This window comes from Callorhinchus milii, unplaced genomic scaffold (assembly GCF_018977255.1).
Source record: "Callorhinchus milii isolate IMCB2004 unplaced genomic scaffold, IMCB_Cmil_1.0 Scaffold7, whole genome shotgun sequence".
Lineage (NCBI taxonomy): Eukaryota > Metazoa > Chordata > Chondrichthyes > Chimaeriformes > Callorhinchidae > Callorhinchus > Callorhinchus milii.
In genome coordinates, this window is record NW_024704748.1 from 1,278,115 (window position 1) to 1,293,658 (window position 15,544).

General features: G+C 52.7%; 2 protein-coding genes across 2 annotated transcripts in view; both read left to right on the top strand.

Moving 5' to 3' along the window:
- The first annotated feature begins 5,072 nt into the window (after positions 1-5,072).
- LOC103173965 (secreted frizzled-related protein 1-like) lies at positions 5,073-8,183 on the top strand. Its single transcript, XM_042336821.1, has 2 exons — positions 5,073-5,303; positions 7,719-8,183. Exons 1-2 carry the CDS (start codon positions 5,180-5,182, stop codon positions 8,042-8,044), a joined length of 450 nt encoding a protein of 149 aa, XP_042192755.1. The 5' UTR covers positions 5,073-5,179; the 3' UTR covers positions 8,045-8,183.
- A 663-nt stretch (positions 8,184-8,846) lies between these two features.
- The window catches only part of LOC121849469 (secreted frizzled-related protein 1-like), a 12,238-nt gene continuing 5,540 nt past the window's right edge, over positions 8,847-15,544 (top strand). Inside the window, exons 1-3 of the mRNA XM_042336790.1 lie at positions 8,847-8,944; positions 8,994-9,102; positions 9,735-9,760. Coding sequence (XP_042192724.1) covers positions 8,847-8,944; positions 8,994-9,102; positions 9,735-9,760 — 233 coding nt within the window. The remainder of the gene's footprint in view (positions 8,945-8,993; positions 9,103-9,734; positions 9,761-15,544) is intronic.

The window sequence follows — 15,544 nt, forward strand, 5'->3', positions numbered from 1 at the left end:
CAGAGAGGGAGAGAGAGGGACACAGAGGAAGAGAGAGAGAGGGGGACACAGAGAGAGGGAGAGAGGGACACAGAGAGGGAGAGAGAGAGAGAGGGAGAGAGAGAGGGGGGACACAGAGAGAGGGAGAGAGGGAGAGGGACACAGAGAGGGAGAGAGAGGGACACAGAGGAAGAGAGAGAGAGGGGGACACAGAGAGAGGGAGAGAGGGACACAGAGGGAGAGAGAGACACAGAGAGGGAGAGAGAGAGAGAGGGACACTGAGAGAGGGAGAGAGGGACACTGAGAGAGGGAGAGAGGGACAGAGAGAGAGGGACACAGAGAGAGGGAGAGAGGGACACAGAGAGAGGGACAGAGAGAGAGGGAGAGAGGGACACAGAGAGAGGGACACAGAGAGAGGGAGAGGGACACACAGAGAGAGGGAGAGGGACACAGAGAGAGGGACACAGAGAGAGGGAGAGGGACAGAGAGAGGGAGAGGAACAGAGAGAGAGGGACACAGAAAGAGAGAGGGACACAGAGAGAGGGAGAGGGACAGAGAGAGAGGGAGAGGGACAGAGAGAGAGGGACACAGAGAGAGGGACAGAGAGAGAGGGAGAGGGACAGAGAGAGCGGGAGAGGGACAGAGAGAGAGGGACACAGAGAGAGGCAGAGAGAGAGAGAGAGGGGGGGACACAGAGAGGGAGAGAGAGAGGGACACAGAGAGAGACACAGAGAGAAAGAGAGGGACAGAGAGAGGGAGAGAGGGAGAGGGACAGAGAGAGAGGGACACAGAGAGAGGGACAGAGAGAGGGAGAGAGGGAGAGGGACAGAGAGAGAGGGACACAGAGAGAGGGACAGAGAGAGAGGGAGAGGGACAGAGAGAGAGGGACACAGAGAGAGGGACACAGAGAGAGGGAGAGACACAGAGAGAGAGAGAGAGGGACAGAGAGAGGGAGAGAGGGAGAGGGACAGAGAGAGAGGGAGAGACACAGAGAGAGGACAGAGAGAGAGAGAGGGACAGAGAGAGGGAGAGAGAGAGAGGGACAGAGAGAGGAGAGAGAGAGAGGGACAGAGAGAGCGAGAGAGAGAGAGGGACAGAGAGAGGGAGAGGTGAGAAAGGGAGAGACGGAGAGAGAGAGAATCGAAGAAAGGTACGTGAGAGACAGAGGGAGAGATGGGAAGAGGGAGTGAGTGAGTGAGTGAGAGAGGCGGTGAGAGAGCGAGAGATGGGTTAGAGAGGGAGGGAGTGAGGGGCGGGAAGAGAGAAGGGTAGAGTTGACGTCAACCCTCACGTCGGGGGCGGGGAGGGTGGGGGTTGGGGTGGGTGCTGGGGGAGGGGGTGCTTACCTGCGGGCCGGGCGTGGGGTGGGGGGGTTGGGGTGGGGGGTGGGGGGTTGGGGTGGGTGCTGGGGAGGGGGTGCTTACCTGCGGGCCGGGCGGTGGGGTGGGGTGGGGGGTGTTGGGGTGGGTGCTGGGGGAGGGGGTGCTTACCTGCGGGCGGTGGGTGGGGGTGCTGGGGGGGGTGGGGGTTGGGGTGGGTGCTGGGAGAGGGGTGCTTACCTGCGGGCCGGGCGGTGGGGTGGGGTGCTGGTGGGGGTGGGGGGTTGGGGTGGTGCTGGGGGAGGGGGTGCTTACCTGCGGGCCGGGCGGTGTGGTGGGGTGGGGGGTTGGGTGGGTGCTGGGGGAGGGGGTGCTTACCTGCGGGCCGGGCGGTGGGGTGGGGGGGTGGGGGTTGGGTGGGTGCTGGGGGAGGGGGTGCTTACCTGCGGGCCGGGCGGTGGGGTGGCTGCCGGGCGATGACTGGAGGGAGATGCACAGGTCGTTGTCCAGCGGGAAGCGCCATTGACCCTCTTTCCTTTCTCCGTAGATGCTGCCTGACCGGCTGAGTGTTCCCGGCGATGCTTGCGTTTGCTTCGGCTTTTCCAGCATCTCCGGTGGGCTCGGGTCGCACATGGTCACTTGCCGGCTGTCGGGCGCAGTTCCCCACCGCGCCCCGCAGAGGGCGACAACGCGCTTGAAACTCCGGAGCGGGTCCCATTGAGAACCACCGCCTCTCGACGTCTCAGTGATTCTCCACCGGTGAGAGAACGGGACCCCCTTTGGGCGACAAAACACAGTGACGTGACGAGGGCCGGACCCGAGGGGGTGTGAGCGCGGTGTTTTCCGGGAATCTTCCCCCCGGGAATCTCTCCCGCGTGTGTGGGTGGGGCGTAGGGAATTCTCAGCTTGGCTTAGGAGACTCTTAAGGATGGGGTCGATGGCAAAAAAAAAACCAATCGCCCGGGCACTAGAGGCGGAGGAGAGCAGCGGCTGATTGCAATGCTAAAGAACAGCTATCCCGCGTGTATTTATGTACACGTGTGGGTGTGGTTGTGTACATGTATGCGCCTGTTCTTGTATGTGTTGTGGCAGGCTCGATGGGGTGGGGGCGCGGGGGGCAAATTCTGCGTCAAATGGTCTCTGGCGGATCCACGTCCCCCGACCCACCCATCCCACCATTGGCGGAGAGCCTTCAGCCACTCTGCCCCCAACCTCTGGAATACCATCCCCCAATCACTCCGCCTCACCCCCTCCTCAGCCTCCTTCAAGTCCCACCTCAAGACCCTTCTGTTCGACCATGCCATCGGCCACCCCCCTTCCCCTCCCTTACCCCCCCAATCCCAACTCGGGATGGAAATGCTGTCACTGTCCAGCGCCTTGGGACATCCTCCCGACATGAAAGGCGCTATACAAATGTAATCTTGCTGTTGTTGTTGGATGGGATAGAGGGAGAGGAAAGCATGACTAGACAGTACACACACGTGTACCCACGCATATACACAAACATGTACACACACAAACCTCCACAGTGATGGCATGTCTCATACACCCAGTTGCGGGAAAAAAAACACGATCTACACAAATTTACATTTACACAGCGCCGTTCACATCGGGAGGATGTCCCAAAGTGTTTAACAGGTTCTGTCTAAGCACCTGAGCTGGGCTGCCAAGCGAAAACGCACATTATAAGCGAAACGCACACTTTCCAGCACTTCTGTTGTTGTCAAAATGCCTCAAAACGCTTTCGAGCCTTTATGGACAAGGGTGTATTTTGTGGGCGAGCGCACCAGCCAATTTGTGCACAGTCATTACACTTTGCAGTAAAATCCCGTGAAGTGCTTTGAGACGTCCTCGTGACGCTGTATCAACAAGATTATTATTATAACACCTCGCCTCACCGAGAACAACATCTTGAAGCACTTCGAAGGGTAGTCCCCGTCACGTGCAGTGACTGTGTTGATTGACAGAACAAACGAAACGACATTTCTTCCGTGGTAATTTAACCCGTTTAATTTCACTGGTGTTCCTGAATTGGAATTATTTGTTTCTCCCCCGCCGGGTGTCTGACACGCGCGGAAACCCATCACCGTTGCTCAAGAGTCTCCAAACCAAACTGAGAATGCCACACATCCCTCCACCACATGGAAATCCCAGAGAGAGATTGTGGGGATGGAATACACTCTCTCTCTCTCTCCCCCCAGAGGAACGCATCCTGTTTACCTAATTCCAGAAAGTATTAGGCGCAGGTTGGCAAGAGCCAAGGCTTGGGGACCCCAGAGTGTGTGTTGGGGTAACTGCTGGAGTGTAACCCCCTAAACCCACACAGTTTGCCATTTGTATCACTGTCTGGCCAGCTTTTCCGCTGCTTGTCCAGCGAGGACCACCCTCCCCGTTAGGGCTTTGGCTGCAGGGTTCACAGGAGCTGAGGGGGAGGATTCCCTGTCCCCAGTGACTGGTTCTCAGTGCTGGAGCCTCGAAGCAGAGAGTTAAATGAAATTGTTAGGCTGCGCCCAATAAATCCGCCCTCTGCTTACACTGTCTTCACTTCAGTGGAGTGAACTGTGTACCTTTGTATAAAAGGATGATTAAGAACCCGTCTTGTGTGTCGCTGTGTTTATAACGAAACATTTTATACTGGATTAGAGACGCCGCCCTGATTGATGCTCACTTCACAAAGTGAGTCCTCAGGTTCTCTAGTTCCCTGTTAAACCAACCGGAGAGACTGACTCACAAGGTGAATGACACTGGAACTCCATCAGAGAATTCACCACACAGGAGGGGGCCGTTTGTGTCTTTGCTGGTGCTCACTCCCCAACCCCACCTCTCCCCACTGGAGCTCTCTACTCTAACCCCATTCCCTGCTCTCTTTCTCTCTCCCCATCGTGTCTGTGCTGGGGCTCACTCTACATCAGAAAGTTGTGGACATCAGATCACTTTACTGTCACTGTGTCTCTCCCTCTCTCTTTCTCTCTCCCCCAGTGTCCTGGCTGACCATCCCCCAGATACAATCCCTCGCTCACTTCAACGGCTGTTTCTTTGTGGGACGCAAACTGGCTGCCACGTTCGCCAACAGAGCACGCAGTCACCGCACTTTACAGTGAATCCCGGGGAGCGCTTTGAGATGTGATAAGGCGCTGGGTGACTGATGTGGTTGTCAGTATTAGTCTGTGCCGGAGTAACCCAACAGTGTGTTTGGCTTTTGCTGTTGGGACCCTGGGCTCGGGCCGGGAAGATTCCCTGCATTGGGGCCGAGTGGCCGTTGTTTCCCTCATTTCCCCCTGAAAACTACCCTCTCCATGACTGTGTACTTTGTGGGTGAAACGTGGCAGCCAATTGTGCACAGCAGCGTCCTACTATTTTTCGGGGGGATTATTACTCTCGGAAAGTGATCCGTCAATCCACTAACAACCGAGTTCCCACTCACTGCAGAGGGGTGTGGAGTGAGGAAACCTGCCCAAGGATCTGCGCTGCCCAGGAATCGTACCCAGGTCCTCTCGCTTGCGAGCCGAGCGCAGTGCCCACTGAGCTCCGGGACTTGTTATGGTTCCGTGGTGAAACACTCGGCTATTTGTCCCGACATATAAACAACAACAGCAACTTGATTGTATACAGCGCCCTTCGTGCAGGATAGCGTCCCGGAGCGCTTCAGAGTGTCACAGTCTGACCACGAGCCGAGGGAGAGAGGGAGGGGGGGAAGCGGACCTTAAGCACAATCAAAAAGGAAGGTCTTTTGGTGGGATTTGAAGGTGGGGAGAGAGACAGGAGGCAAGGCGGAGGGAGAGAGTTCCAGAGTTTCGGGGCGTAGTGACTGAAGGCACGTCCATCGATGCCTCGTTCCCACAGAGAGATGGCAGGGAGGGGTGAGGAGAGGGGGGGAAAGAATGAGAACTAAGTGTTTTTTTTTCTCTCTGTTTGACTTGCCCGCAGAGTCCAAGATCTGCCCCCCATGTGACAACGAGATGAAAGCTGACGTCATCCTGGAGCACTTCTGTGCCAGTGAGTTTGGTAAGTCTCCGCTATTCTGGGAAAGATTCCCAGGATGCAGGCGCTATCCCAAAAGAGAAGGGAGTTCCTCTCTCTCTCTCTCTCTCTCTCGCCCGGTGTCTGGCCAACAACAACCCATAGTCACATCCTGTTATATCCTGTTAACAGTTATATCGTGCGAAGCGCTTTGGGACATCCTCCTGATGTGAAAGACACTGCATCGAATGCAAGGAATATTATTCTTATTTAAAATGCAAACATAATAATAAGAATCCTCACCTTCGATCACAGCCTTAACCAAAAGCGTTAAAAAGGATTATGCTGGAACGTGCAGTGACTGTGTGTGTTTTGGGGGTGAAGGCAGCAGCTAATTTTGCGCACAAACTAGCTGGGGTTCGTCCCCACAAACAGGTGTGAAGCGAGCGAGCAAGAGAAAGAGTGAGCGAGCGATATTATCTGGGGATTTCCGTCCGTTGTGATTTGATCGATACTCACACACTCGATGGTTCAGCTGCTCAGATTAGATGATTTGGGCCGGAGTGGTTTTCGGTGGGGATGGCATGAGGTGAGGGGGGGGGAGAGGAGAGAAGAGGGTCACCTACAGCGTCAGCCGTCAAACTGGCAGCCAGCCGGTGAACATCAAGTAATCCCTTTCAGACAACGGAGGGTTATGAGACAGACTCACTTACGGAGAGGCAAACTGTAAGGATTTTACTGTCACAACTCATTTGATTGCTTGTTTCGTCATTTTATATTTAGTTTGAGATAATCCTAACAAAGCTGTAAAATCTCCTCGTTAGCAAATGCCACTGGGTTGACTAATAACCATATTAATCTGTGAGGAATAATTAAATTGAAGGGGACGGGAAAAGAGCAGGGAATGGGGGGATTAGAGTAGAGAGCTCCAGTGGGGGAGCGAGCCCCAGCACAGACACGATGGGGAGAGAGAGAGCAAGGAATGGGATTAGAGTAGAGAGCTCCAGTGGGGGAGCGAGCCCCAGCACAGACACGATGGGGGGAGAGAGAGAGAGAGAGAGAGCAGGGAATGGGGTTAGAGTAGAGAGCTCCAATGCGGGAGCGAGCCCCAGCACAGACACGATGGGGAGAGAGAGAGCAAGGAATGGGATTAGAGTAGAGAGCTCCAGTGGGGGAGCGAGCCCCAGCACAGACACGATGGGGAGAGAGAGAGCAAGGAATGGGATTAGAGTAGAGAGCTCCAATGCGGGAGCGAGCCCCAGCACAGTCACGATGGGGAGAGAGAGAGAGCGAGGAATGGGGGGATTAGAGTAGAGAGCTCCAGTGGGGGAGCGAGCCCCAGCACAGTCACGATGGAGAGAGAGAGAGCAGGAAATGGGGGGATTAGAGTAGAGAGCTCTAGTGGGGGAGTGAGCCCCAGCACAGACACGATGGGGAGAGAGAGAGAGAGAGAGAGCAGGGAATGGGGTTAGAGAGCTCCGGTGGGATCCCAGTAAAGGGAAGCTGGTGGATTCCAACCAATGTAACATCTGTTTGAAATGTAAATGAATGTTGAGGCAATTACACAGACATTTCAAAACACATCAACTGGTAAGTAAGTGCAGGTTTTATCCACTCTGTATGCCAACTCACCAGTAAACACTGCTCTTATTTTCAAGAGTAAGGTTCACTGCTGGCGGAGTGAATTTTGGGCAAGTTTCCTTACTCCACACACCTGTTTACTTAGCAGTAAGTCGGTACCTGATTGTTGGTCAATTGGTGGATGACTTTCTGGGGGTAATAATCCCATCAGAAAACGGTCACTCAATCCAGGACAGTTTTGTGTGTCGCTGCTGTGTGCAATTGGCATCGCCCACAAAATATACAGTCAATTCACTTTACCCGTGAAGTGCTTTGAGCCGTCTCGACAATGTGATAGGGGGCTGTATCAATTGCAAGGTTGTTATTATGAGAGTCAATAATGGTGGGGATGGCTTCCATGAATCAGTGAGGGTTGATTTAAGAAGGTTTTGACCTTTGATTTGTAGTAAGCCTTACGTTTCTCAACCTTTTAAAGGGAGTTGGTATTCCCTGCAATCAATCTGCTCTGAGACACTGCTCTGCGCAAGTGACGCTATATTATAATACTGCATAATAATAATAATTCTTTTGATATAGCGCCTTATCACGTCTTCGAGAATTCTCAAAGCGCTTCACAGAATATACTGTAAAGTGAATTGACTGTATATTTTGTAGGCGAAATTCAGCAGCCAATTGCACACAGCAGCGTCCCACAAACAGTCGTGGATTGAGTGACCAAATTATTATATTTTTATCAGAAATATAAAAATTATATTTTATTCGTCGATCTAAATCCAAACCTAAGTGCAAGTTGTTGTTGTTGATGCCGTCTCACTCCACCCACACTTCCTTGTGTGTCTTGTTCCCCACTCCTCCCCCCCCCCCCCCCACCCTACGCAGCGCTCAAAATGAAGATCAAGGAGATCAAGCGGGAGAAAGGCGATCGCAAGATCCTGTCTCAGAGGAAGAAGAAGGTGCTGAAGGCGGGGCCGCTGAAGAAGAAGGACTTGAAAAAACTGGTTCTGTTCATCAAGAACGGGGCGAGTTGCCCCTGTACCCAGCTGGACAACCCCAGCAGCAACTTCCTGATCATGGGGCGCAAGTGGGACAACCAGCTCCTGCTCACTGTCATCCACAAGTGGGACAAGCGTAACAAGGAGCTGAGGTATGCCGTCAAGATGATGAAGAGCTACCAATGTCCCACCTACCACCATGTCTTCCAGTGACTCCCACCCCCAACATCTGGGGACAAGATGGACTGAGGCCCCGGCCTCCTAATAAGCTTTTTATACTCGTGGCCTTCAAGCAGTGCTGCGCGCTCTCCTATTTACCCACCCCATCCACATCCCCCATTTCCTCTCCTTCCCTCTCCCTCTCGCCGTTTCCTCTCCTCCCTCCCCGCCCCTCATTCTCCATCCCCTCCCCCCCTCCCCCAATCTTACTGAGTGAACTTTTCTTCTTGTAGTGATTGGTGGAAAATCATCAGAAATGGCCGGGTGGAGTGACAGGTGAACAGAGGTGCATGGACAATAGGGCAGTGAATGAGATGAGGCTTTTATTTCTCTCTCTCGTCGCTCCCTTTCCAAATAATCGTGACACAAGGTTAACCTGACGTGAGGGAGATGTACTGTGACAGAGCAAGCTTTCCCACCGCTTGTCCAACTACCTGTTAGGGTACCACCTTGGCTGCAGGGTTTACAGGAGCTGAGGGGGAGGATTCCCTGCCCCCGTGACTGGTCTGTCCTTCCAAGTCCTGCTGATGAGCCAGGCCGGGCTGTGCTGTCATCAGCAGTGAGTGCCCTGGGATACTGTGGACGCTCCTGGCTCAGGAACTGGACTAGAGACCGTCACAGAAGATTGTGGCTCGACTCCAACATTCTGTAGCCAGGCCTGTCACCTTGGAGCCAGTTCAGCTCCGAGGAGACACCCCGCTTACCCATACCCGCCACCCCCCATCACCACCTCCGCCCAGAAGACAGTCGTGTGACAGAGTGAGAGGAGAGAGAGAGAGAGAGAGAGAGAGGCGGAATGCCACACCACAATGGGCACCAGTTTGCCTCGGATGTTCCTGTGGCCAAAGCGGGTCTGACCGACCCGAACCGAAGGAGTGTTGATCAGCTCAAGAGGTTTAGTGAACTGCCCGCACTCTCGGGCTAGTGAACTACACCCTCTCAGGGTCAACTCCAAGAGTATGAGGGCGGTGAACGGGTTGCTCGTAAAAGACCCGGCGGACACAATTGGCCGAATGGCCTCCTTCTGTACCGTAAATAACTTTGGCACAACGGTTTGGTGAGAACTGTGAGAGAGATGATGCTTTGTGGGCTTTGTGGTTACAGCAGTGGGGGAAGGGGGGACAAGGGGAGCAGGGGAGGGGGTAGCAGGGGAGAGAGGGAGGGGGGAGTGGAGGGGAGAAGGGGAAGGAGGAGAGAGAGCGATGGGGAGAGAAGAGAGGGATGGGGAGAGAAGAGAGGGATGGGTGGGGCGGTGGAGAGGGAGGTTAGAGGAAAATAATCTGGTGATACACAGAAAGAAAACACTTTTGTAATCTCGGGGGTTTAACTGCGATTAACCCCTTCACTGCTAGCAGCACGCAACCCCCCCCCCCCAACCCCTCCCACCTCCACAACCCACTGCCACCCCCTAATCCATTACATGGATTAACCCCAGGGTGATCACTATACTGTACTCCGCAACTTGTTAACAACGGAGACTGATGTCAATGTACACCTATGTAACAAAGTCTGATTTTCATGTATTCAAAAAGCAATTGATTCACACTGACCGGTTTCCTCTCTCTCTCGCTCTCTCTCTCTCTCTCTCTCTCCCCCCGATGGCCTGTGCTATTTGCGACGCTGAAACCACTGAGCGCAGGTCGCACTGAACAGGAACGTTTGTTTTTTCTTCCATTTTTAATAGTTACAGAAAAGAATAAACCGAGAAACGTAATCAGAACCACGACACCTCGTGTATCCCAAACATGTCTGTTCCATGTCTGTAATGCGCTGTGTGTTACAGAGAGAGAGAGAGAGAGACGGGCTGGAATCTACTCCGGGGATCAACAACAACAACAAAAGACATTTACACAGCACCTTCCAAAGTCGGGAGGATGTCCCAAGGCGCTGGACAGTCAGGGATTTGGACCCGAGCTGGGGGGGGTCGGGATCAGGAGGGGTGGAGAGAAGGGGAAAGTGGGGATAGGAGGGTGACCGAAGGCGCGGTCGAAGAGGAGGGTCTTGAGACAGGCCTTGGAGGAGGCGAGGGAGGGAGTGAGACGGAGGGACTGTGGGATGGAGTTCCAAAGGGTGGGGACAGGGAGGTTGAAGGCGTGATCGCCACAGGGGCTGTGGAGCAGGCTGGAGCCCACTGAGCGGAGGGAGCGGACGGGTCGATGTGGATTATATGAACGATAAATGTTTCAGGGGGTTAATATACCCTGGGGAGTGAGTGCCAGGCTGGAGGTAAATCTTGAGAGACAGGAGGGGGCCGGGGCTTATACAGAATAACACAAGCTTGGGAGTGAGTTAGACGGGGCTGGAGTCCGGGCGGGATGGGACGGGGCAGGACGTGGTGGTTTGTGTACAGAGGATATCACTATCACAATCCACTGACAGCTGCAGGTATTTGCCAGATGTTAGTGAGCGATGACAGCCACTGGAGCCACGGGCAGGAGGTGGCCTGGTGATACCCACTCACCTGTGAACAGGCACTGTCAGGTCAGTCAGAGAGGGTCCACACATAGCTCAGGGCACCGACACCTCCGGGTTAACGAGACACAACCCCCACCAAACCTGTCACCTTGGGCTCCAAACTTGAAGCACGTAGAACGTCTCAGAAGGATTGCAACAGTTTCCCCTCCACACACACTCACGCACATGCACACCCACGTAATGATTGGGGGGGGGGGGGGGGGGGCTTGATTTTGCCTGAATTAGAGTTCTCTCTGCCACAAGCACACAGTCACTTCACTTGACAGCAAGTGCCCTGTGAAGTGAAGAGACGACCCATAATAATAATACTCACATTTGATGGCGCCTTATCACGTTGTCGAGACGTCTCAAAGCGTTTCACAGGAGTATACTGTAAAGTGTAGTAACTGTATTTTATGCTCGAAACAGAGCAGCCAATGCACACATCAATGTCCCACAAACAGCCACGCAGCAAGTGACCAATTTTATTTTGGGGATTGTCGGCCAAGACATCGGGCGAGAGAGAGAGAAACTCTCCTCTTTTCAAATATGGCCACAGGATCTCTAACGTCCACTTGAACAGGCAAACGGGACCTCGGTCTTAATAATAATAATAATAATTGCATTTGATACAGCGCCTTATCAAGTCGTCAAGGCATCTCAAAGCGCTTCACAGAATATACTGTAAAGTGAATTGACTGTATGTTTGTGACCAAATTATGATTATTATTTTTCGCTGAGCGACTATTATTCCCGGAAAAAGCTAAGGTTGGGTGACGCGACACTCTCCCAGCGCTGCAATGGAGCATTAGCTTAGACTGTGTGATTCCAAGTCCTGACTTGAACTCATAGTTTCGAGCCAGAGCCGGAGCAAAGCAACAGCAAAAGTAAATAAAATGCACAAAATGCCTCGTCGTGGAAGGTTTTAAGAAATATAATTTCCGCCTCTCTTCAAAACTTGTGTGTTTAATTTTGAAAAGTTTTGTGGCTAATTACCTAGAATTCAGAACTGGGTAAAATGCGGGGAGACTGGCTGGAGCTGGTGTGTGTGGTTTTGGGGGGCGGGGGGTGTGGGGGCCGGGTGGTCAATCTGTGGAATGTCATTCGTAGATTATTGTTTAGTTAAGGCTGACTTGCTGTGAGGAGTCTGGAGAAGAGACTGCAGTGAGGAGCAGGAAACAACTACAACAAATTACAATTACACAACGCCTTTCGCATCACATCGGGAGGACGTTCCAAGGTCTGGACAGTCGAGGGTTTGCACCCAAGCTATGGGCTGGAGTCAAGAGGGGGCAGAGGGCAGTAAGATTGTGGAACTGGCTGCCTGAATGGTTGAATCAGACATCTGATACAGTGGGGGAGCGAGCCCCAGTACAGACACGATCGAGAGAGAGAGAGAGAGCAGGGAATGGGGGGATTAGAGTAGAGAGCTCCAGTGGGGGAGCGAGCCCCAGTACAGACACGATCGAGAGAGAGAGAGCAGGGAATGGGGGGATTAGAGTAGAGTGCTCCAGTGGGGGAGCGAGCCCCAGTACAGACACGATCGAGAGAGAGAGAGAGAGCAGGGAATGGGGTTGGAGTAGAGAGCTCCAGTGGGGGAGCGAGAACCAGCACAGACACGATGGGGAGAGAGAGAGAGCAGGGAATGGGGTTGGAGTAGAGAGCTCCAGTGGGGGAGTGAGCCCCAGCACAGATAGTGAAACTTTGTCCACGTGGAATCACTAATTGAGATCAATCTTTTAACCCTTTAAACCAACATTGGCATCAACGATCATGTGAGGTTAATCCGGAAACTCAACAGGGCCTTGCGTGGGGAGATACATAGCCACACCCCACCCCACATTCATCACCTTTACCCTCAGTCATTGCTGCCTGGTTGGCAGCTCAGAGCTGTCGCTGGGTTGACTACCCACGATAACGCATGTGTGTGGAGTCCCGTAGCGAGGTGGTTAGCGCGATCACCTCGCAAGCGACAGGACCCGGGTTCAATTCCCAGGCGGGGCAAAGCCTTAGCCAAGGCCTTACTCCACACGTCTTTGTTTACCCAGCAGTAAGTACGAACCCAGTTGTTAGTCGATTGGGGTTAATAATCCCCTCAAAATAATAATAATTTGATCACTTCAATCCACGACTGTGAGACGCTACTGTGTGCAATTGGCTGCCGCGTTTTATTCACAAACTATACAGTCAATTCACTTTACAGGGTATCCTGTGAAGCGCTTTGACACGTCTCGAAGACGTGATAAGGCGCTGTATCAAATGCAAGGATTATTGCCTCTGGTGACTAACGATCCAGTGACGGTGACCTTCGGGATGAGATGTTAACCCGAGATCCCGTCTGTGCCCTGTTCAGGAGGATGTTAAAGATCCCGCGACGCTATTGGAAAAGAGAAGGGAGTTTCTCTCTCCCGCTGTCCTGGCCGACAATCCCCCAAATAAATATTCACTTCTGCGGGATGTTGCAGTGTGCAAATTGGCCGCTACGATCTCCTACAAAATACACAATCTTTATCACTTGACAGCTTCATTCAGTTCTAGGAATGTATCAAACCTACACTGTACTTTAGTGGTTAGTGAGGGACCAGCACAGATATTTATCTGTTGAGAAGATCTTGGGAGAGAGAGATCACACAGTCTTAAGGTTACATTATATTATACTAATACGGTAAGTCCTGTGAAGCCTTTGAGATGTGATACGAACAACATGGTACGGCACTATGTCAAATGCAAGGATTATTATAATAATAAGTGAAAAAGATGATCCTTATTGAACCAAACTCTCTCTCTCTCGATTCCTACCACAGGTCACTGGCTTGTGTCCCTCACAGTGTGACCTTCCTCCAATCTCAATGCTGCCATATCCACATACAACACCCTCTGCTTATCAGGGTCACCCAGTGACGGGTCATACGATCCTTCGTAGGTTAGTTTAGCTTGAAAAATATCCTCACAGTCCCACCCTCTCAACCGCTGCACCCCACACACGTCCCGCAACCCCCCCCACCCCACACACACACGTTCCCTTTCCTTGTCCCCATCCATCATCAATCTTCCTTTCAACACTGCTCGTCGTATGTTTTAAGTGCAGGTGGGAGGCATGAGCTTCTCAGTTTGGTTTGGAAGTTCCTGAGCATGGTGATGGGTTTGGGTGTGTGTCAGAGACCCCACTGGCAAATCAAAAGCGTTACAGCAACGTCTCGCAAACAGCCGTGAAGTGAATGATCAATCAATCTGTCATATTGTTGGCCAGGACCCCGGGAGAAACTCCCTCCCCTTTGTGTCACGGGATCTTTAACATGCGCCTGAACAGGGGTGGCCAGGACCAAGGTTTAACGTTTCACCTGACGGACAGGTCGACAATGTAGAGCTCGTTCCCCCACCTCACCCACACACAACACACACACACACACACACTCACACGCCAGCCCCCCCCCACCCCCCGCCAATACTCCTCTGGGGTGTCAGCCTGGACTGTGAGCTCAGCGTCTACATACTTATCCTTGAAACACGAATGAAACGTTTACTTGTGGATGTTAAACACAATCACTGTCGCGGGCGAATGATCTAACACGCAGAGTGTGAGAGGTCCTTGCTCTGTGACAATGATAGTAAGACATTCATGAATCACAGTGTCTGAGGAGAGTGCTGCCCACACATGTTTCCAATCTGCAGCCCCACATGGAAATTATTATATATTAATCTTTTTTTCATACATAAAAAAATCTACAGCAAAAACAAACAAAGCATTTTGTTCTTTCATTTCGCTAACTTTTCTCCTCTCCCCCAAAGACGACTTCTCCTATTGCCTAAAATGGGGGCGGGGAGAAGGGGGAAGGGGAGCAAGCTATCACTGGACTGTTCACCCCCAGCGCCCGCTTCCCCACAGCTCGGAGTGAGAGTCCAGCACTAACCCTTTCACTGCCTCAGCCTCACAGGATTGAGGCCGAAATCCTCGTGCTCACCTTTACAGCCCTCCACGGTCGTGCTCCTCCCCACCTCCGCAACCTCTTAACACCATAACAATCTCTCCGCTCCGCTCGCCCCTGTTCGGCTGGCACTGGCCTGCTCCACGTCCCCCGCCTTGCCCAACCCACCATCGACGGTCGGGTCTTCAGCCTCCACGCCACCTCTACCCCTCTTCTATACCCATACATATATTCTCCATCTCCATTATTACGATACATCAAGTCTCCTCTTACAGTCACCTGAGCAGGGAATGGGGTTAGAGTAGAGAGCTCCAGTGGGGGAGCGAGCCCCAGCACAGACACGATGGGGGGGAGAGAGAGAGCAGGGAATGGGGTTGGAGTAGAGAGCTCCAGTGGGGGAGCGAGCCCCAGCACAGACACGATGGGGGGAGAGAGAGAGTAAGGGATGGGGTTAGAATAGAGAGCTCCAGTGGGGGAGTGAGCACCAATGTGGATACGATGGTATGAGTTGTGTCCTCCGGTGCTGTAAACGTTCTGGGATCCCATAATGAGTATCTGGATGTTGGACAGACAGTGAAGTCTAAGTGCCAGGGTATGCAGACACTTGTCCTGCCATGTTTTACAGACAAGCTGGTGAGACAGGGCTCTGTCTAAATAAAGGCAGCACAACTAGGATATATTACAGCTTTGCTTTGAACTCGGCAGCAGAGAATTGAGTTGTTTTGGCAAACAGCAAAGCTACATAACTTGCAATCCCCGCAGAAACGCAGTCACGTTCTATCTATCTCTCTATTTATTTATTTGTTTTGTGGTAGAAACACAAACTAGAAAGGCATTCTTCCAGCACGTCAACCCGTCCATGATCTCAGATGCGAAGTGTAGTGACTGTATGTGCGTGTGTTGTCCAGGGTATCTCTCTTCCGATGGCGCGTGGGATCTTTAACACCTGCCCCAGGTCACCCCATAGTGAGGACTTTACATATCGCTGTTACAATTCCCAACGGCCTGTTAGGAACCACTGTGGGGAGCCGTAAGATGGTGGTTAGCGCCCTCGCCTTGCAAGCGAGAGGACCTGGGTTTGATTCCTGGGAGGGCAAAACCTTACTCCACACGC

What these genes read in the sequence shown, in the direction of transcription:
- LOC103173965 (XM_042336821.1), top strand. Translation starts at nt 5,180, where the DNA reads ATGAGAACTAAGTGTTTTTTTTTCTCTCTGTTTGACTTGCCCGCAGAG. An exon ending in CTTCTGTGCCAGTGAGTTTG is followed by an intron (nt 5,304 to 7,718) that starts GTAAGTCTCCGC and finishes CACCCTACGCAG; the next exon opens with CGCTCAAAATGAAGATCAAG.